Source organism: Corylus avellana, chromosome 2 (assembly GCF_965113065.1).
Source record: "Corylus avellana chromosome 2, dhCorAvel1.hap1.2, whole genome shotgun sequence".
In the NCBI taxonomy this organism is placed as follows: domain Eukaryota; kingdom Viridiplantae; phylum Streptophyta; class Magnoliopsida; order Fagales; family Betulaceae; genus Corylus; species Corylus avellana.
Genome location: NC_142491.1, coordinates 45,812,127 through 45,834,618, shown reverse-complemented (window position 1 = coordinate 45,834,618; position 22,492 = coordinate 45,812,127). Strand labels below are relative to the sequence as shown.

Below are 22,492 nucleotides of genomic sequence, written 5' to 3'. Positions count from 1 at the left end.
CAGGAATTCATAACTTAAATTTCAGTGGTTGTGGTTGGACGTTTATTATTGATTCAACCCTTCGAGACCACCAATAATGGACCTGAGGAAGTCTATGCTCATCCCTATTACTTTAACCAGGAATCATTTAATATAAATTCAATGATGGTTGCATTTCTAAACAGAGAGAATAGTATTTTACACATTTTAGTCAAACTCTAATACCTATATTTGTGTTCAGAAGGTTTTGTTAGTGCATTGCATCATTCAATTAAGGGAAAATTTTAATAATATCTTTTTTTTTTTTTTTTTTTACGTGTCAACACAAGAGGGGGAGGTCGAACTAGTGACCTTCGCTTCATGAGATGTGGTTTCCAGTCAATTGAGCTACCTCTTAGTGACAAAATTTTAATAATATCTAATTCAGCATAAGAAGGAATTGAATGCATATAATTTTGCAAAATTCAAAAGAGATTGACGTAATTTTTTGTTGAAATTAATTTGAGTCCATTTGTAAATATAAACTCTTTCCACCGAAAATCCCAACTCGTTGATTTTGTGTATTTAAAACATATACATATTATGTCAAATTTTACATTTTCATTTTCATTTTACTAAAAATACAAGGAAATACTATTGCAATGACGATAATTATCTTATATCGTCTCACTAACGAATATATATATTTAGATTCAAAAAATTTTAAAATTCCTAAGATATATTATCATATGTACATTTTTAATTTACATTTTAACCATTATTTTAAAAGCAAAATCATTAAGATTTTATTCCATCAAAATTTATTATTTTTAAAAGGGGAAAATTCACTTTACCCCCGAAGTTTCAAGGGTTTCACAATTCGAATCCTAATGTTTAAAAATTGGTAATGTACCATCCTAATGTTTCAAAAAAATTTAATTCAGACCCTCTGGTACTAATTTTCGTCTAATTGGACGAAAATCATTCCACGTGCATCTCAAGTGAGATTTTGATGCATTTTATTCTAATTTTGTCTTCATTAAAACTTATGAAAGCACGTAATTACCTTCATTAAAATCTATGAAATTACATAATTACTCTTAATTTCATAGGTTTTCATGAGAGCAAAATTGGAATAGAGGACATCAAAATATTTTCATCAAATTAGATGGAAATTAGTAACGAAGAGTCTGAATTGAATTTTTTTGAAATATTATGAAAGAATATTGTCAATTTTTAAACATTGAAGTTCGAATTGAAAAACTCTTGAAATTTCAGGGGGTAAAGTGAATTTAACCCTTTTTAAAAAAATGATAAACATTGAGACGGTAAAGTATTACATTGATAAAAATACTAAATACCCTATATAATAAAATATCTTTAAAATTTTAAAAGATATTAATTTTTTTTTTCAGCTACCCTTTCCAAATACTTACCAACGTACGATAACGTGAACACACGAGGTTAACTAGTTTATCGTGATCGAATGATGTTGAATATTTTTTAATTAGTGGCCGATGTCATTTTAAATATATATAAACACGTGTTACTAAGTTGTAAAAAGAGTTGTGTAGCATTACTATGTCGACTAACTTGAACACACAAAGCTAATTCTACATGTGGCTAGTCGGTGTAAAATAGGTACCGAGAATAGTGGTAAAAGTTATTTGTAATAGGAGTCCATTTTGAAGTAAAGGTAGAAGTTATCTTCAAGTAGTTTATTCGTGTTAGAGGTTTGAGCTGTATTTGTAACTTTAAAACGTCCTTAAAAGATCGCAGAATTCTTGCCGTTTCGTTGTATACGAGGAATTGGGCCACGGACGGGTTATCGTGGACGAAGCACTCTTTCATGTTGACTCGGGGCAGGTGTAGAGTTGGAAGTCTGGAACAGTAATGTCCGAAATTAGTGAGGAGGAGGGATAGTGTCACAAACTCCCAACAAGTGGTCCCTTTAATCTCCCTCTATTACGTTGAAAGGTATGCGTGTAGAGCTGTCCCTTCGCTTTGAGGAAACCGAGTAGGCCAGACCAGACATTGTGGAATTGAATGCTGCAATAGGATACATCATCAAAAGAATCATCTTTGTGGTTCTCCAACAGTCAATGTCCCTGCATGATGAAAAGCTTGGTTGATTTTTAATTTGTGTTTGGTTTAAGAAATGAGGAATGGAGGGCAAATCCGGTCAGACCCATAAGAGGGACATCGAATTGGAGGTGTAGCGAGAGAGCCTTGGATGGTAAGGCTTTTTGTGAGAAGCACAAGCTCTATTGGGTGCCGAGGAACAAGAGGAGGAGGATGCAGAAGGTTTCTGGTGAAAATGGCGGTGGAGGGAAAGTGGGTGTCGGGAGGAGGGACATAAAAAGGCGAAGGATTGGAGAAGATTTGGAAAATGAAGATGTGGGTCTTGGAGGGGATGGAGTTCAAGGGTGGTTTGGCGGTGGGAACAGTAATGGTCTGACCGTAGGGGAAGAGATTGCACGGCTGTTTGGTGAGGTCAGTGATGGAAGTATGCAGCAGCTTTGGGCTTGTGGAGATGGTCCAGAATTTGGTGAAGCTGCGAGTGGAAAAAATGTTGACCGAGTTCTTGGTGGTGGTGGTGACGGTGGTGAGGGGATTCAAGGTGGGTATGGTGAAGTCATCGGTGGAATTGGTGCTCTGGGTCTTGATGGTGAAGCTAGTCAGCTATGGGGCAGTGAAGATGCTTGTGAAAATGGCGGTGGGGTTCCTGGCGGCCAAGGAAGTCACGTGGACGGGTTTGGTAGAACTGCATGTGAAGTAGATGGCCTAATTCTTGGTGGTGGTGAAGAAATTCAAAATGCGTATGGTGAGGGTCTTGATGATGGTAAAGCTGTTCAGCTTTGGAACAGTGGAAATGGTTATCCGAACAGTACTGGGGTTCTTGGCGGTCAAGGAATTCAGGCGGTTGGGTCAATCGAGAATGCTTTCAAAAATGATGGTCTGGGTTTTGATAGTGAAGGATTTCAAGACTTCTTTAGTAAGGTCAATGATCAAAACCTTGTTGATGTAAGAATTCAAGCCCTTTCTGGCGAAGGTAGCGTTGGAAATAGTGGTCTGAGTTTTGGTGGTGAAGGAATCCAATTTTGGTTCGGGGAAGTTGCGCGTTCAAATCTTGATGGTAAAGGAGTCCAGGGTCATTTTGGTGATAATGTATGTGGAGATGGAGGCGAAACTCTTGGAGTTGAAGCTATTCAATGTGAGTCTGGTGAAATTGGAGGAAGCAATGGTGACAGACAGGGGGTGGTAGGGTTAAAAGGAAAGCGTGGCCGGCCAAAGGGATCGAAGAATAAGAGTAAAACTTTTGCTGCTGATGCTAAAGAGGGTATTGAAAGGTTGGAAGGTGCTTCTGGTGAAAATGGAGTCAAAGATGAGGTTGTTAGGTCGAAGGGTAGGCCAAAGGGTTCAAAGAATAAAAAGAAAAGTCTTGAAATGGACACAAACAATGGAACGCCCGGTAACAATGTCGATGGAAATAGCAATGAGCAAGGGACCCTTTGTCTGACAGCTTTAGATAACGAGAGGCTCATTCTTGTGGGCGATAAAGATACAGGATCGGTTGTTGAAGTAGCCATTTCTTGTAATGAACTTAGGAATGAGATTGTCGGGCAAAAAAAAAAGCGTGGTCGACCAAAGGGTTCAAAGAGTAAGAAAAAAAATCTTGGGAGTCAAGAAAATAAGGGAATGTCAGGCGAAGTTGTGATTGATAATGGCGGTGATGAAATTGTTCGGCCTATCTGCTTAGAGTATGAGAGGCAGACTCTAGTAGGAGAGGAAGAGAGGAAATTGCCTTTTGATGCAACTCGTAGTGAAGGTGGGAATGAGATTACCCGCCCAAAGGGTAAGCGTGGCCGACCAAAGGGTTCAAAGAACAAGAAGGAAAGTTCTGCAGGTCAAGAAAATCAGGGAATGCCCGGGGATATTGGGGTTGCCAATGATGGTGGTGATAAAACTGTTTGTCGAACCATTGTGGAGAATGGGAAGCTTAATTCTGTAGGTCAGGAAGATAGGGGATTGCCTATTGATGATGTTGAAGGTGGGAATGGGATTGTCTGGCCAAAGGATAAGCGTGGACTACTAAAGGGTTCAAAGGATAAGAAGAAAAATTCAGCAGGTCAAGAAAATGGAGTACCTACAGATATTGTGGTTGTTAATAGTGGTGGTGATAAAACTCTTTGGCCAATGGCTGTGGAGAATGGGACGCTGCGTAATGGTGATGAAGAAGGAAATGAGACTTTTCGGCAAACAAACGAGCACGGTGGACCAAAGGGTTCTAAAAATGTAAACAATACAGCAGGTCAAGAAAATAGAGAAATAGCTGCCAAAATTGTGGCTGTTAATGATGGCTACGATAAATCTGTTTGGCCAACGGAATTGGAAAATGAGAGACAAGCTTTTCTAGGTAAGGAAGGTAGGGGATTGCCTTCGAAAGACACTAATGACAACAAAGGTGGAAATGAGATTGTCGGGCCAAAGAATAAACGTGGTCGACCAAAGGGTTCAAAGAATAAGCAGAAAATTCTTCCTGGCAAAGAAAATCAGGGAATGCCCTGCAAACTCATGGGCAGAAATGATAGTAGTGGTGTTGAAACTTTTTGGCCAATGTGGTCTGAGAATGAGAGGCCTACTCTTGTAAGTGAAGAAGATCAGGAGATCGTGATTGAAGCCACGGGTGGTAATGGGAGTGCAGATAAGATTATCCAGCCAAAAGATAATCGTAAGGGTTCAAAGGACAACAAAAACCAACCCAAGGGTTCAAAGCATAAGAGAGTTATTATTGTTGGTGAAGCTTTGAATAAGATACTAGCGCAGCGACATCAAGATTACACATTTCCTTCCAAGCTAGTTCCAGTTGAGCAATTGAGGTATTCTGGTGAAATAGAGACTGAGTCTAATGAGTTAACATCTGAACCCGGCAAAGTTTGGAAAAGACCTAGAGGGAGGCCCCGGAAGTTCAACAACCAACAGAGTAATTCTGATGGCTTTAGGGAGGGAAGACCAACTTCAAATGGATTGGAAAATTCAGGATTATCAGTGAGTTACTTTGCATCCATCTCTTTTCTTTCTGGTCATGATTTATTTGAATTAGGATTTCACTTGTTAATGGTTAACAAATTAGAGGAAGCAAGAACATTAGGGCGGTTACCATCATGTAGAGCTGTTTTTCTACTATATCACTGCCAAACTACTGAGAGTTTTCATGCCATGAATTTTCCCGTAACTCGGCATTCATAGAATTTTTTACTGGATAAATGGATAAGTTTAACATCCTCACCTCAAATGTTTGTAACTGTTGGCTATCCTTCTCTGCAGTGCTGGTGCTGACCGGCATTTATGCTCTTAGTGAACTTAGAAATTGTGGCTTTGCTTTCGGAGGGCTTTCTTATCTGGAAACTGAAGAATACAAATATTTGTTTTTTATAGCTATGGTCATAATTTAATTTCTACAGACGAAGTCCACTTTCTTCCATTTTTTCCCTTCTCTTCAGAAGAATACTGCATTTTAGCAATTTTGCAAAGATTTGTTGGTTTGAAGTAATGGTAAACTAAAAATTACGTTCCATGATACGAATGGAGATGGAAAATTGCAATGGTGACTTGGAATTTATCCATGAAGTACAGAAAACATGAAATAGAAGATTTCTGGTGGTAATTTCCATGACGTGAATGGTTAACAACACACAGGTTTTGGTTGCTTTCATGGTCTTTACAGTGGAGTTCTGCAATCCGAGCTGACTGGCTTTGAAAGCAACCAATTTATTGGTAGTACCAGTATACCAATGTTACTCATTATTCAGCATTCTGATTAGGCAAGTACTACTATCCTAAGCACGCATGAAACAAGTGAATTTTAAAGTACCAATGACAATGAGTGTAGAAAATAGGACTAATATTTTTGCACCATTAACTGGTTTATCCAATTCTCTGACATGACTATTTACCCCCTGCCCCACCCTCTTCTTTGCTTCTGATTTGCATCTGTAAAAGAAGTCATGACAGAATGCTGTATATGCTATGTACTATTCTAATTGTTTCATCAATTCATTGTCGTTGAGAAATTTTAGCATTAAATAGTTAAACATACAAATTTTCAACTGCATGCCAATCTAACTATGTGATTGTTTAGGGTGATACTAGCAAGAAAAGTCGAAGGAGTTTAATGTGCCATCAGTGCTGGAGGAATGATAGAAGCGGAGTTGTTGTTTGTTCTAATTGCAGAAAGAAATGTTATTGCTACAACTGCCTTGCAAAGTGGTAATAAGAACTCACAAAGCTCTTTTAACAACCCTAGCTTTTTTAGTTCAGCAGCTCCATTGAGACTAATAATGAACTTTTCAGCTTCTTATGTTTAATAAAGAGTAAATGGTTCATTTTGTTTGCAAAAAAAATTTGATTTTTATAAACTTGGGACATTTTTTGTAAACCTCAATTGTATTTCTTTGCCGATATAACATGGTTCTCATCCAATGGTTCTGATGATACTGTAAAATAAATAAATAGGTACCCAGAGAAAACAAGAGATGATATGGCGATTGCATGTCCATTTTGTCGCGGTAATTGCAATTGCAGAGTATGTCTCAAGGAGGACTTAAATGTGATGGTTTGTGCCTCTGTTCCTTTTTTTTTTTTCCTTTTCTGTTTCATTTCCTGTGGTTCTGCATGACACATTTCATATGCCAAACAAGTATTTGGTTTTAACAGGTTGGACATGAACAAGAAGATAAGGATAACAATGTCAAATTGCAAAAGTTGCTTTACATGCTATATAAAACTCTGCCTCTCCTCAGGCATATTCAACAGGAGCAGAGCTCTGAATTAGAGGCAGAAGCCAGCATACGTGGTATTGCACTTTGATATAATAATCACTCAGTAAGTTTAGTTTCCAACTAGATATTTTACTCAGAATGCCCAAAAATGTGTTTCATCTTCTCTTTCATAGGTGTCAAAGTTGTGGAAGAGGATATTTCAAGATCTTTACTTGACGATGATGATAGAGTATATTGGTACCATCTCTTGCTCCCTAATGGAATTGAAAAATCTGTTGTTCATGAATTCAACTTGTGGTATCTCTATTTGCATGCTATTTTGTTTTCATAGTTGACTATTATTTCTCTGTTCTTACACTGGTATCTTTATCCATCATAGTTGATTAAATTTATCCATCACAACGGCCAACGTGACTATCAGTGTTAGCTCAGAATCTGCATTTAAATGCACTGAAACTTCTGCATTTGTTATTACTTTGTTCTCAATGGTACAAGTTTGTAATTATGAGCACATACTTGTTTAACAGTGACAATTGCAATACATCCATTGTTAATTTCCTCCGAAGCTGCTCCAATCCTGATTGTTCTTATGATCTCTGTCTCACTTGTTGCCGAGAACTAAGAACTGGATTGCAGCGTGGAGGTGATGAAGCAGAATCTTCCCACCAACAGCTTTTTGAAGGACTAAGCGGTCAAAATACAGAACTGAATGTTCAGACTGCAAATGGGAAGACATATGATTGGGAGAGCCATGTGGCCTTTCCTGTGAATGAGGGCATAGCTGACATGTCATGTAACTTTCATAATTGGAAAGCAGAGGCTGATGGTAGGATTCCTTGCCCTCCAAAAGTGCGAGGAGGTTGTGGTAGTGAGATGCTTGCACTGAGACGTATATTTGAAGCTAATTGGGTCGACGATTTGATTAAGAGTGCAGAGGACCTCATTTTCAAGTATCAACCACCAGATAATGATTTTTCTCTAGGATGTTCTTTGTGTCATCCTACGAACATTGCAGGAAATGCAAAAATGGATTCTGAAGTAAGGCGAGCAGCTTATAGGGAGAGCAGTCATGATAACTTGCTCTATTGCCCAAATGCTGTTCACTTGGGGGACAATGAGTTTGAACATTTTCAAATGCATTGGATGCGAGGTGAACCTGTCATTGTTAGAAATGTACTGGAAAAGACTACTGGTCTTAGTTGGGAACCAATGGTCATGGGGAGGGCTTTTGTTGGGGCAAAAAAAATACTAAAGGAGGAGGTAGCCAGGTTTAAAGCCATTGATTGCTTCCATTGGTGTGAGGTATGTATTCCCTCTTCATGTTGAAATTTCATTTCACAATTTTCTAATGGCTCATTTTTCTCTCCCCCATCCTTCCACCCCCCCCCCCCCCCCCCCCCCCATCTTGTATTATAGTACTTTGGTGCATTTCTTGAGTGGCTAATGTGATTTCTTCAATTTGTCTTGATGACATGATCATTTCAAATCGCATTTAATTTCTCCAATGTGGATGATAGCTTCTGATCCAGTAACATCTTAGTGATCCATAGACCATGGTCCATAGCATGTAAATTTATTTTTATTTTTTCACCATTTAAGCTTATGTTACGTCTATTTCAACATGTACTCATGCAACCAAAAAGAGTACCTGCTGCAATACCTAGCTTCTGTCTACTTGCAATTATCATGAGCTGTGGGTTTGAGCGTGGCAATTCTGACCTAGCATACAATGAATAGCAAGGACTGGAATCTTCTTCTGATTGAGTGGAAACTCTGAAACTTGGCTGACACATTATCATACTGTACTTTATGCACGTCCTCTCAAGTTGAGAGGCTGAACAATCAACCACCTGTGATTTCATGATAATTTCAATGATTTTAGTACTTTTTTTTGTTGCTTGATGTGAATGGAACCCTAAAGCACGAACTTAAGTTTGAACATATAAGTTCACTCTTAACAATCAACCACTTGTGATTTCATGATAATTTCAATGATTGCAGTCTTTATTTTTGTTGCTTGTTGTGGATGGAACCCTAAAGCACAACTTATGAGTTTGAACATACATTTCTAAATTCGATGTTAAGTTTAGGGCAAAGTTTTGCATCAAACGATCATATAATTGTCATATGCACCAATTCTGACCATTTTAATTACAAACTCACCACATTGAAACACTTAGCATACTAGAAGGATTAATTGTTTTTGAAACTAGAGGGCCGCTTTAAAAATTTGGGTAAATTAAATTATTTTTGTGATGCATTTGAAAGTTGATTGAAGAGCCACTTGCGAATTGTGTATCTTACCTTAAAGATTTAAGTTAGAAATATTCCTTTTTGAACTTTGACAAAGTTTTTTATGTATTACTATAATGTGGTATATCTTACTATCTTTTAGTCTGTCAACCTTAGATTATCTCAGGGTTTTCCTATCTTGTCTTGACGTGCCTTAAGTGAAAAAGTTCTCTTCCTGGCTTTTGGAAATAAGAAAAACATAGAATTATAATAAATGCCTAGTTAATTAGATGAAGATTGGGGGTATTCAGCTTGTACCATGTAAGACAGTTTATCTTGCATATTGCACATGCATATATCAGGTTATCATCCAATGTATTACATGCAACTCTGGCATGCAGTTGTCTTATATATTTTGCTGCTTCTGCTGAAAATATTTTCTTGCTAATTTAAGCTGTGAACTTTGTGTTCTTTATTGTTGCTGCAGGTTGAGATTAATATCTTCCAGTTCTTCAAGGGCTATCTACAGGGCCGTAGTTATAGGAATGGGTGGCCAGCAATGTTGAAGCTGAAGGATTGGCCTGCTTCAAATTCTTTTGAGGAGTGTCTGCCAAGACATGGCGCTGAATTTGTTGCCATGCTTCCCTTTTGTGACTATACCAATCCTAGGTCTGGTCTTCTGAATCTAGCCACCAAGCTTCCTGCTGTTTTGAAGCCAGACCTGGGACCCAAAACATACGTTGCTTATGGATCTTTGAAAGAGCTTGGTAGAGGTGATTCAGTGACAAAATTACATTGTGACATTTCTGATGCGGTATGCAGCAACTTTGGGGATCTGTGCTTAGTTGTTATGTTAACATATGGTTGCTTTTTGGCTTTTCTGGCATGCACATCACCTTGTTATTGTGCTCTTTGCCTCTGTCACCTTCATCATAATTAACTAATTGATTTGTGATTTCCTTCAACTCAGTGTATTTCATCAATCATTTTTGTTTTTCCTGAAGCACAAACATAAATGTCTGAATTTGGATGCGGAATTGTCAGTGTTAGCCGTTAAAAGTATTTTCTTTTTCTTTTTTTTCCCCTATATGCTTCCCAGATTTCACTTTGTCTTACTTCTACTTCAACTCATAACATTTTCATTTCTTGTTTAGGTTAATGTACTGACCCACACAAATGAAGTAAAGATTCCTCCGGGCCAACAAAAAGTCATAAACAAATTAAAAAAGAAATATGAAGCTGAAGATTTCCATAAGCTTTGTGGTGGGACACATAAGTTTCCAAGGACATCTAAAAGAAAGCCACCAAAAAGATCTTGCAAAGATAAAAGCATGGCTCATAAATATCCTAAAAAAGCAGACATTACCGAGAGCGACTCTGCCTTACTGGAAAGGCTAATTGCAGAGGAAGGAACACTGGATGAACAACAAAATAAATCCTTGGATTTGTGTAAATTAGGATCAGGTAGAGCTTGGGCTTTTGGCAGTCCTGCTTCTCCAGAAAGCCAAGTGGTTGTTAAGTCTGATGGCGAGTCAGTGGGAGATTTTGATAAAATGGTTCAGAAATTGGATCTTCATACGTGTGATTCGAGCTCCTCTTTGTCGGGAAGGAATTTTGAGAGGACAAGTGATATGGTTAAGAAAGAGGTTGACTTGATAAGATGCTCGTCACCATGTAATGAACTTGCAAAAGATGGAACAGTTGAAAGAAATTCATGTGATCTAAATCATCAGCCTCCTAATATAACAGCTGAACTAAAGTCTGTCAGCGGGGAATATTCTTCGAGTGAAACAGTTTTAGGCAATGTAATTAACGATTTAGAGTCAACCCAACTGGATGCAAATTCGGCTAGAGATTCCCTTCAAAACAATGATATCTCGGAGATCGTATATGGAGGTGCTGTTTGGGACATTTTTCGCCGGCAGGATGTGCCCATGTTAATTGAGTACCTACAGAAGCATCAGAAAGAATTCTGCCACATCAATAATCTTCCTGTGAATTCTGTGAGCGTTATTTCCTAACAATGTTGCCTATATTATTTTGACTTGTTTGAGTTGATGTGCTTCACTTGCACTTGCTTCAGGTTATTCATCCTATTCACGACCAAACCTTTTATCTAAATGAGAGGCATAAAAATCAGCTGAAGGAAGAGTTCGGTAAAAACTTGTGCATTGTCAAATAATTTAAATTGTGACATGGATAAAGGACACGGCATCGTGTAATCATGAATTATATTCAGGTGTTGAACCATGGACATTTGAGCAACACCTCGGTGAGGCTGTGTTCATTCCTGCGGGATGTCCTCATCAAGTGAGAAATAGACAGGTGCAGTTCTCTTCAAATCAAATATGCGTTTTTATCCTGAGCTTACCTTTTTGCAGTACTAGGAAATCTGCTTTTTCTCTTCTTTCATGATTTGTGCCAAAACCCCTCCCCACTCCTCCCCCCCTCCCCCCCCCCCCCCCCGCCCAGAAAAAAAAAAAAAAAAAAAAAAAATCCCAAAAACATAAAGAATGTGACATAGCTCAATATGTTGGAGTCTTTGTTGGTTGCTTAGTTTTGCTGAAGTAGTTTTAACTGTCCTTATGGTCCCATTTGGCCTGAGCAACTGCAGTGAAGGCAATAATTGTGTATTAATACTACTCAAAATCCATGATTTTTTTTTTATTATTTTTAAGAAAGGAGACGTTGAGATCCATATAAATAGCTTGAACGAGAAAAATAAAAGGGTGTGATTAAGGTTTGAAAGGATTTTAGTGGGGCTTCAAAAGACCTACCCTATTTTCGCTAAAGAGTGAGGCATCCTTTACTTATTCGGTAACGGGTGGAAGAGGCATCTATAGTGAAATAATTGCTGCATGAGATGGAAGCTCAAAGTTTAGTAGGTAATAGTTTGACATTGGACAGATTTAGGGAATCTGTCTATATATGCTTGTGGCGAGTTTTGTTAAGTATTAATTAAATGATTAAATTCACAATTTCCTATTAATTTAAGCTTTTGAGATAATCAGTGATTTACCATGGTATTTATCTTATATTTCAATGAAAAAGTGTTTGAGCCCTAACTTGAGTGAGAGTGTTAAAGTATTAATTAAATGATTAAATTCACTATTTCCTATTAGTTTAAGCTTTTTAGATAACTTGGGATTTAACAAGTTTAGGGTTAAGAGAACTTATGGATCTAGGGTTGAGAATCTTAAAAGAAAGGGTTAGGATTCAAAAGTTGACTTGACTAGGGTTTAAAACGAGTGAGAATAAGGGGCAATCTTGAAGCAAACAGTAGCTGGAAATTCTGGACAGCAACTGTTTTTGGGAATTTAAGGCTAATTTGCTAGGTTACGTGGTAGCCATTTGGTAAAGTACGGTGGTTGTTATGGTTTTGATATCTAAGGAAAAGGGCTTGATTTAAGGTTGTAAAGAATGAGAAAAGAGATAGCTCCCTTGCTGTTCGAGGGCTGTGAACAGTGATTTGAAAATATCAACAATGTGTCAAAGAAGAAGAGAGAAGAAGAACGCTTTAAGCAAGCATTCATTCAATAAGGCAAGCCACTGATTACACCATTAGTCAGGTGTGAATTTTTTGAATATTTGAATATAGTAAAGTATCCTCGGAAAAAAGAGAGAATATAATTAAGAATATTTATATAAACCCATTGACTCTTACTTGACCTACAAGGATTAGAACTCTAATTTGGCTAGTAAACGAATTTCTAGTAAAACCCAATAAAAGACTTAAAGTAAAACTGTGCGCATGAAGAATTCTATGAAATTTCAGATCTACCCCTGCACATAAAAATACACTTAACTCATAAATTAGTGAGTCAAATCCTAAGACATTTATAATAAGCTTTGAAAGCATATAGGTCTTGTTTCAATCGTGAAAAACTCTTAAGCTGCCAAAGCAAAAAATCAATTTAAAGATGGCAACGTGCTTCAATATGTTATTTATTACCTTGTGTTTTAGTTCAGAAGAAACCTTGGTGGATGGATTTTGTCTATCTGGATTAGTAGAGTTTGGCAGATTAAGTAAAATTGTATCAACAACATGGAAGTCATAAAGTCTCATAAGCCTTTTCAGACAGTATTCAAATATTTTTAGATTTTATCTTCAGTATGTGCCATATCAAGTTTAATACTTTCTCATGATCTATTCCAGTCATGCACCAAAGTGGCCCTCGATTTTGTTTCCCCTGAGAACGTTCAAGAATGCATTCGGTTGACAGAGGAGTTTCGTTTGCTACCAAAAGACCATAGATCTAAGGAAGATAAATTGGAGGTACATGTCATTTCAAGTCCTTACTGCAGCTCGTTACTTTGCTTTTGCATTACTCGTAATGTGCTTCTCTCAATAATTTAGAGCATCGAGCTAGATGTCATGGCTATGTGATTGTATGGATTTCTTTTTTCATATGCCTAGCTTTAGAGTCAAAGAAGATTATGAACCTTTATCCAATGAAATAATGTCTGATTTTTCAAATGGTTACCAACAGGCTTACCAATACATGACTTTTTTCTGATTGGCACATTTTCCTATTTTTCAAGCTTATGTAGCATTTTCCTTTTTGAATCCGTAAAGGAAAGTGTCTCTGCTTTTTTATCTTGGAATCAGTACTTTCTAGTGCCATGCATATGAGGCTACTGCTTGCTGTATCTCTTGACTTTTCTGACACTCCAGAGATTTCTTTGTTCATAGGTAAAGAAAATGGCAGTATATGCTGTTTGTGTTGCTGTTAGTGAAGCCAAAAGTCTGACGTCAAAAATTGTGTAAGTCCTCTTGACCTCATTACCTTCCGCTAACACATCTTACCTTTAGAGGGCCATGATTTATTGGATGTTTATAAAATTGGTAGATTTCTTTATTAGCAGCTGTAAGATATGACATCAAGTTGCAAGCTGACTACCATTGATATCCATAATGTACAGCATTTATTTGGCCATTATGGATATCGTCCTTAATGTATTAAAAGTAGCATTTGCTATTTGTGAAATTTGATTGAGATGAGCCACTTAAAGGATTATTATGAACTGAAGCAAACGTATAATGAGATTTACCCCAGATTTTTCTGTTTCACCCTTCCAAGAATTATAGAAGAAAAGAATCTTAAAATAAACTTAATTTGTTCAGTTCTATGGTATGGGTGAAGTATAATTCTTATTCTTGGCATTCAGCCAATATATGACAACAATCATATGGGAAGAAGAAAGGCAATTAGAGTATTATCTTCAAGACCCAATTGACCTCAACTGAGTACAATTGAGGGCAACAGTACTGGTTCTGTTTCCAAGAAACATGAAAGATGTGACAAGATAACATCACATCAAGTACTTTCTCCAGACATGAATAACCACGTCATACAATCATAGGGATCAGGCTAATCCGTAGTGAAGGTTTTTTTGGTTCTTTCAAGCTGATATAGAGGAATCCTCATCAACTGCTGAGTACATTCCTCTTGATGAAGCTTGAGGTGAGCACAGGGTTTTCTTCTTTTGTTGGGGAATTTGGAGGGGCCAAAGTTGAAGTTTTGCAATAACAAGCACACATGATTCAGTGCTGCTTTTTCAATGGGTTTACATTTAGAAAGATAATTTGACTACCTCAGATGAAACATTAAACAAGAAATTCCAAGAGATGATCCAAAGTTTTAAAGGAAAATTTTGAGTTCTTCTTAATAAAATTTAAAAATTAAAAACTCAGCAAGGACATCTTGCAACAGTTCTCTTGAACACTACTCTCGTTAAAGGACAAAGGTTCCACCCCAAAATTCTAGGAGTGCGAGAAACAAAAAAGAGCTCAGAAAGTGTGTAGTTAGTTAATTTTGAATGAGTCCCACAAGAACACTACTCTCCATTTCCAGTTTTTTTTTGTTAAATGTTTTTACTGAGCCCTGTGTTGACTTTATTGGGGTGTTTGTTAGGGTCCCCCACCCCCTCGTTATGAACCTATTGTTGCTGTATTGAAGTTTATCTTACCAAAAAAAAGTGAGCAAGGAAGATTTTAAATGGTATTTTTTTTGAGGATCTTAAGATAAATGTCATCATAGGACTGATAGAATGGATAAGTGTTAGTTGTGATGCCAACTATTTTCTCAAGCATGTATATTATTCCATATACTCAAGATTGTTTAATGCATATATGCCCTTTTCTTAGCTTCTGATGGTTGTCAGTGGACCTTGCAGTTCATCACATGGAGACAAGAAAGCTTAGGGGCATCCATTTTAATTGATGGCTCCCCTTAGAAAAGTATAAAGGACTTAACTGTCAAGAAATTAGTTGCTGTTCAGCGTGTTGCACATCTTGGACACATTTTTGTTGGGAATGGTTAGTGACCATCAGTGATGTTTTCCTACCTCAAAACCCTGGACTGTTCAGAGCAAGTTTTTTGTATATTGTACTGGATCCATGCTGGACTCTTGTAAAGAACTACTTTTTGTCAATGATAGTTAAGTGGGGTAATTATGGATGCCATATGGATGTTTGTGCTTGCAGCAAGTCTAGATGATATTTGCATATTTTCTTCCTTCACCCTACCCTCACTTTTCCTCAATTTTAATGACCTCATCTTTTGTTTTTTTTTTCCTTAATTTCTTGAGAAATGTTACATGCACTTCTAACCGTAAACTCCCCGACGTTGTACTGAAAATCACTATTAATCCATGTTAGAGAGTGTACATTTGAGAATGTGTAGTTGAGAGTGCTTGTTGCATTTCTCTTTATTGAATAAAAATAAAAAATAAATAAAATCACAAGATTTACTATATCATTGGTTCATGACCTGTAGGGCCCAAACTTTGAAACTCAGAGTTTTGAAAATGGAATGCAATATTTGATTTGAAAACAAGAACATAAAAAATCATTCTGAATCAATGGAAGATAATATCTGATTATTCGTTTCGAAGTCACTTCAATAGAATCCTGCCTAACAGGATTTTTAAGCCACACTATTGTGGACCAAGATTTGGCTTCTAATACAAGTCACTGAAGAACAAAACAAAATAAAATCTACTACCAAAAAAAGGGAAACAAAATAGATTTTTGAAATGGGTCCCAGATGCTATGCTAAACCGACGACGTCGTTTTATAATAGTAGATTTTCTCGAAACCTCATAGACCCTTTTCTTTAATTAGATATTTTCTGCCGTCTTACAATTTTTAAGTTCTACGTCCTTTCCCTGATCCCTTTGCATCTACAAAATTCTCCCACCGTACATGATTAATCCCAAATTCTGACAAGCCCATTTTAGTTGGCGTCCGATTCTCTCAAACCCCTCTGAAAAAATCTCATTTGGACCCCTCTATGATTCCTAGAATTCTTTTTTTCCCAGCCTAAAATTTTCCCTCCTTTCCTTCACTTTCCCGGGGAAAAAAGTATTATCACACCCACATCAACATGGCTGCCGCGCTCAGATCCAAATCTTCCAAGGATACGGCGTCGTTCACGGTCTCCCAGTTCCGCTACTTCGTATTCAACCACATGCACGACGGTCGCATGGCCAGCTCTCACTGTACGCACCGTTCCAAGTGGGATGACCTCTACATGAACACCCCCTACCACTTCACTTCCTTCAAACCCGTGTCTTTACGCGGCGAGTTCATCGAAAAGGGTACTCAATTCTCCGATAGTAATCGGAGAAACACTCAAAGTTGTGGTTTTGATAAGAATTGGAGCGAAAAGTTGAGCAGTAGGTTTACTACTGTGTTGAGCTCCGATGGGGACCCACGGGAGGTGTGGTCCGGGGACGGAATGGTGATAAAGACGGGCAGTTCGAGCTTGCATGTGGTTCGTGGTGGCGATACGAGCACTGGCTCGGGCGGTGGTGGGATTGGGTCGAATTCGAAGGATGGGTGCTGGGGAGGGTCCAATATGGGGAATAATTTTCCGACGCCGAAGGAGATTTGTATGGGGCTTGACAAGTTTGTAATTGGTCAGGAGAGGGCCAAGAAGGTGAATTTTGTTTACATTTAGTTCGTTTTGTATGGCTTTTTATGATTGCTTGCTTTTGTTATGGGATTAGTGCTGCATTTTCAAACGTGAGTGATGAGTCGCGTATGTCTATATTTTGGTGAATGATGTCCTTTGATATTGTTCGTCTATTTAATGTATAATAGTCAGAACTTATCTTTTTCACAGTTCTGAGTTCTCCTAATTTTATTGCTTGGATACAGGTGCTTGCTGTGTCTGTTTACAATCATTATAAGAGGATATATTATGAGTCCCTTCAAAAGTGGTTAGTATTGTACCTTCAATATACATATAACTTGTCTGAATATACATCCTTTTATTTTATTTTTTTCTTCATATTTACCTTCAATGTGCATCAGCTTATGGTTTCTACACCACATGGGTAACAGTTAAATCCTCAAATGCATTCATGACATTGGTGTACACTATGGCTGGAATGAATTAAATGCTTTACGCCGCATTTTCAACTATTGAATTGTTATGGAAGAGTGATACCCTCTCACCGTCATACCGAGCTTTTAGAAATTGATTGCTTGATCTCCCCCTTATGGGGAGTGCTGCATGAATACCTTTGGATTACAAGGCAAATACTTAGTGCGTGCAATCTTGTGTTCGTGTTTTGCTGGTCGCTACAATTAACCATGGTTATTAGGTTTAGATCACCATATCTAACATGTTACTACTATTTGGAAAGTTAGGCCAGCAGAAGAATCAAGTAACAAGAAAGCAGATGTAGTGGATGATGATCGAGTAGAACTTGAGAAAAGTAATATCCTTCTAATGGGGCCAACAGGATCAGGTAATTTATTGTAATCCTTGTATTTAAGTGCTTTTCAGTTCATGTTGGTACTGCTCTACTTATTCTTCTCAAATGCTATTTCAAGGACAGGGAAGACATTACTTGCCAAAACTTTGGCTCGGTTTGTGAATGTTCCTTTCGTTATTGCAGATGCAACTACGCTGACTCAGGCAAGTTGTTGACTCTTTGTTGCTTTGTAACTGGGTATCGTCACCCCTCAATTTATTCTTTATTGAGAATTTTGCAAATGCATAAATGCTATTTTGCTTTTGGGAAGACTGCATTTATGGTCAAAGAAATTTGGAAAAACTACATTTTCCAACCCAAACTATCACATGGTTTGTGATGTTCCCCACTAATGTTTCAATTTAGGTGATTGACCCCCTAATTTGAAAGAATTGTTGCAAACCACCCCCTCAAACAATTTTTCCGACCCAAACTATTACCTGGTTTGGGAAATCTATGCATGTGATTTGCACGTGATAGTTGGGCTGTTTTACAGTTGGAAGACATCCCTGGCCTTATTAAATTGGTCAGAATGCCATTAGAGGGTTGCAACTGGTGTAAAAAGACCAACTTGCTACCCTTCTCTTCTTTTTGACCAGGTGCCTATCTTAGCTACAAGACAGAATCAACCCAAGCCGTGAAGGGCAATGCACCAATCACAGATTTAGTTTGTAGAAAACTTATGCATAGACATGTTAATTTTTAGTTAATGGGTAGTGATTTACTTTCTTGGTTTGAAGTGTAATTGCTGTCTGTTATGCACAGTTGAGTAGAATTAGTAATGGGTCTTGATTTTTGTGTGGCCATGATCTCATGTTGTTATTTGCAGGCAGGATATGTCGGGGAAGATGTGGAGTCAATATTGTACAAACTCCTTATGGTATTTCTGACAAGCCTACTCTATTTATATGCATCATAATTTTTTTGAAGCGCTAATATATTCTGAACATTCATGACTTCCCTTCAGTGGAATATGTGCATGTTATTCGGGAATTGCTATTTTCTACTTACAATCTTTATTATCTTTGCTTCCCTCTTTTTCTCCATCACCTTGTAGTGGATGATATTTTCAAGCTGAACATGTAAAATTTTATTGTCTTTTGGTTTTAGATTTCGATGAGAGTGCAAATGAGTTTTGTTTTTATGCCAGAGGCAGAGATAGTCAGAGAGAAGTATAGTTTTAGCAGTTTTCTGGAGGCAATCATGTCAAGGCAACCAGGCATTGTAATGTTTGGTTTGCAACTGAGATTTATCCATACTTTAAAACCGGTTACTGCTTGACCCCGGGTCATTAGTTTGTACAGGATGGTTGTCATGCCTTATTCACTTGTATGAGTTATTACCTTGTATAGTGCTTTCTGCATTGGACGTGTCAAACTGTTTGGTATTGGAAATACAAATCTTGAATCAATATCTTTGACTGTAGAACTCCAAGTGTATAGTTAAACTATGCATAGTCTTATCTCAGTTCTTACCAATATATACGTTTCATTCTCTACCTTATTCAAATTTTCAAGCCTTCATTTTGTACCTCAGCTTCTACTCAGTCATTATAATGTCCTTGTATTAAGCAAACCAATATTCCAACTATGTCATCTTCGACAATCACTTCTGCCTCTCTCGTTCTCTCTCTTGCACGGGCGGACATTCCTCTCTTATCCTAAGAGAGGAAAAATATGCATGCTGCAATAGAAACTTATTCATTAATAGAGGTGTTTTTCTGACTTGTAGTATTATTCTGAGGAATTTTACACTTCAGATCAATTTCATCAATTAGAAGTATTTCGGAGATGTTTTTTTCTTCGTTTCCCTTAAATATAAGCATGAGCTTTTCTTTCCCTTAATATGCACTTCTATGCATATGGTGGATTATTGACTATAGGTGTTTTACTTGTGCATTTATATTTCAGGTTGCTGACTATAATGTGGCAGCTGCCCAGCAGGGCATTGTTTACATTGATGAAGTTGACAAAATTACCAAAAAGGTTCCCCTTACCTTTTTTTTTACTCAATTCTCTCTCCTCTTTATATTTTTGAAAAGAACTTCTTTTGTCCATTTTTAAAGGTTTCTACATCTTCCACTTTTCTACTTTACAGGCTGAGAGCCTTAACATTAGTAGAGATGTGTCTGGGGAGGGTGTTCAGCAGGCATTACTAAAGATGCTGGAAGGAACAGTAAGTGCACTTTTTATGTAAATTGGCGATGAAAGTTAATTAACAGTCCCTTGTAAGTTACCAGTTGGACACAATGGAGATGATGTGTTACTGTTGAGTCAGCCTCAGAACCCTTTATAGAATATTACAACCCTTGGTCATGGATAAACACATTAACTACAAGAATTATCTAAACTTTTATTTGGTAGAGTGGATATTTACTTCTTTACTATCTGATCTATGGGTTCCCTCTGTTCTAGGTTGTCAATGTTCCTGAGAAGGGAGCTCGAAAGCACCCTAGAGGTGAAAATATACAGGTACATGCACTGCGGTATTCTTTTCACAGATCAGGAAAAAAAGTCAGTTTTTAAATTATATGTGCTGTTATTGTATCTTCACAGATTGACACAAAGGACATTCTTTTCATCTGTGGAGGCGCCTTTAATGACTTGGAGAAAACAATCTCAGAAAGGTTGGCCAATATAGAGATAAAATTTTGTGGTATTAGTTGTGTAACTTGCTTTTATTCTTAAAAAAAAAATTAATTGGTAGTGTTTTTTTTTTTTTTTTTTTCCATTCCAGGCGCCAAGATTCTTCTATCGGATTTGGTGCTCCTGTACGTGCCAACATGAGGGCTGGTGGTGTTACAGATGCTGCTGTTGCATCATCTTTATTGGAGACTGTAAGTGCACTCTTGTCTTCAATTAAAAAGTAACAGCTTATGGCCTTCTTTTTGTTAATTATAATTTATCTTAAATAAGAAACCCTAATTCACATAACTAATATTTTGCAGCAGTTTTGGATATTTGCTTTCTAATGCAAGTGTTCTTGTTGGCAGGTTGAAAGTAGTGACCTTATTTCGTACGGTTTAATACCCGAATTTGTTGGACGGTTTCCCATTCTTGTCAGTTTGTCGGCTCTAACTGAAAACCAACTCGTGCAGGTGATACGTCGTATCTTGTTTGTCTTGTTCTGAAAAAATAGAAAAAAGAAAAGAAAAAAAAGTGTGTGACAATGACATTTACACTTTTTATTTTTGTGCCTCTATGTCTTTTATGGTATGATAAAGAGGATTATGGATCAAGTAGAGATATTGACAGACATAGCTTGACAAACTCACTGAGCTAACAATTGTTTTATAGTCGTCTTCATGAATTAAGTTTTGACGCATTTGGCCATATTTTTTTTTAATCTTACTTCTCGTTGTTTTTATTGGGTTGGATGTGGTGGGAAATTATTTGTTTCATGTTATTGGTCCCTTTTAATTGTACTTCTGACAAATGGCAGCATTGTAACCTTTTCAAAGCTTTTTATTCAGCACAAATATCGACATTATTAATTCAACTTATGTCAATAACGTTTTGTAGGTCCTTACAGAGCCAAAAAATGCCCTTGGGAAACAATACAAAAAGATGTTCCAGATGAATGGCGTAAGTTTTTCTTCTGAGACCACTCTTTCTTCTTATAGATCGTTTCAAACTCTAGCCGTTCTATTAAAAATGTTGATGTCTTGCATGTTCAATACTATCTTGCTTGTCCATGTTAGGCTTGCAGAATATATTGCTCATTCTGTTTTCACAAATGTTATAGGTCAAGCTGCATTCAACGGAAAATGCCTTGAGATTAATTGCTAGAAAAGCAATATCAAAGAACACGGGGGCTCGGGGCTTACGAGCAATATTGGAGGATATATTGATGGATGCTATGTATGAGGTAAGTAAAATTTCTCCAAGTTTTTACTTATCAAAAAAAAAATTTCTCCTAGTATTTCTTACCTTTATTGCTGTGCATCATATTGCTCCATAAAATATTTGGAATTATCACTTTCAGACAATATGCCTTTTATTAGTTATCCAATCTTTTGCAGATTCCAGATGTTAGAACAGGTGATGATATAATAGATGCAGTGGTAGTTGATGAAGAGGCTGTTGGGTCCGACCGACGCGGACGCGGGCGCGGAGCTAAGATCCTCTATGGCAAGGGTGCATTGGATCGTTATCTTTCACACGAGGGAGAACCTGAGGTGGAAATAGAAGCTCGTATTGTTGCCAGCATGTAACCTCTGGTGAAATTTATTTGTACTCTCATCCTTTGTACATAATTAGTTATACATTTATTTAATGAGTATATAATTTGCAATTGTACTACATAGCACAATGCTCCAATGGTCTGCAGTGCTTGATTTAATAAATATATAATTTACCTCCATCATTCTAAACAGAAACTTCTCCTTTCCCTGATTTTTTTAGGGTTTCTGAATAGTGAACAGAAATTGCAGATCTATAATTGTGCAGTTGCTTGGCCTATTTGATAGGTGAAAACGTATGCTTATAATAGAATATCATACATACCCCAAGAATTCAACAGAATTTATTTACTTTTCTCTTTTCCTTATTAGGTATATCTCTTATATTCTTCCTTTGTAATCGGGTTGCGCATTTCCACCCTTTAACGAATTTTCAATTATTTAAAAAAAAAAAAAGAAATCCCAGATTTTGGATTGGTTCACATATATTTAAGGTGTTTTACACCTAAATCGTGGATTAAAAGTTAAGGTTCCATAGAGCAATCATTCATGCATCACCATAGTGATGAGTAAG

At 37.2% G+C, this 22,492-nt stretch overlaps 2 protein-coding genes across 3 annotated transcripts; both read left to right on the top strand.

The window, feature by feature from the left end:
- Nucleotides 1-1,757: 1,757 nt before the first annotated feature.
- Nucleotides 1,758-15,438, top strand: LOC132181486 (uncharacterized). Its single transcript, XM_059594735.2, has 13 exons — nt 1,758-5,007; nt 6,101-6,228; nt 6,475-6,574; nt 6,676-6,814; nt 6,914-6,977; nt 7,268-8,042; nt 9,460-9,786; nt 10,127-10,975; nt 11,056-11,128; nt 11,212-11,297; nt 13,129-13,248; nt 13,666-13,736; nt 15,150-15,438. The coding sequence occupies exons 1-13, from the start codon at nt 2,254-2,256 to the stop codon at nt 15,175-15,177; spliced, it is 5,514 nt and encodes a 1,837-aa protein (XP_059450718.2). The 5' UTR covers nt 1,758-2,253; the 3' UTR covers nt 15,178-15,438.
- A 680-nt stretch (nt 15,439-16,118) lies between these two features.
- Nucleotides 16,119-22,100, top strand: CLPX (CLP protease regulatory subunit X). 2 transcript variants are annotated; one of them, XM_059594747.2, is made up of 14 exons: nt 16,119-16,915; nt 17,137-17,198; nt 17,632-17,732; nt 17,823-17,906; nt 18,572-18,618; nt 19,649-19,723; nt 19,836-19,913; nt 20,153-20,209; nt 20,294-20,364; nt 20,475-20,574; nt 20,731-20,835; nt 21,260-21,322; nt 21,483-21,605; nt 21,760-22,100. In XM_059594747.2, the coding sequence occupies exons 1-14, from the start codon at nt 16,361-16,363 to the stop codon at nt 21,949-21,951; spliced, it is 1,713 nt and encodes a 570-aa protein (XP_059450730.1). In that variant the 5' UTR covers nt 16,119-16,360; the 3' UTR covers nt 21,952-22,100. The 2 variants fall into 2 exon arrangements, with proteins under 2 accessions (XP_059450730.1, XP_088369883.1); XM_088513757.1 differs by having other exon boundaries at nt 16,827-16,915; nt 17,628-17,732.
- Nucleotides 22,101-22,492: the final 392 nt, after the last annotated feature.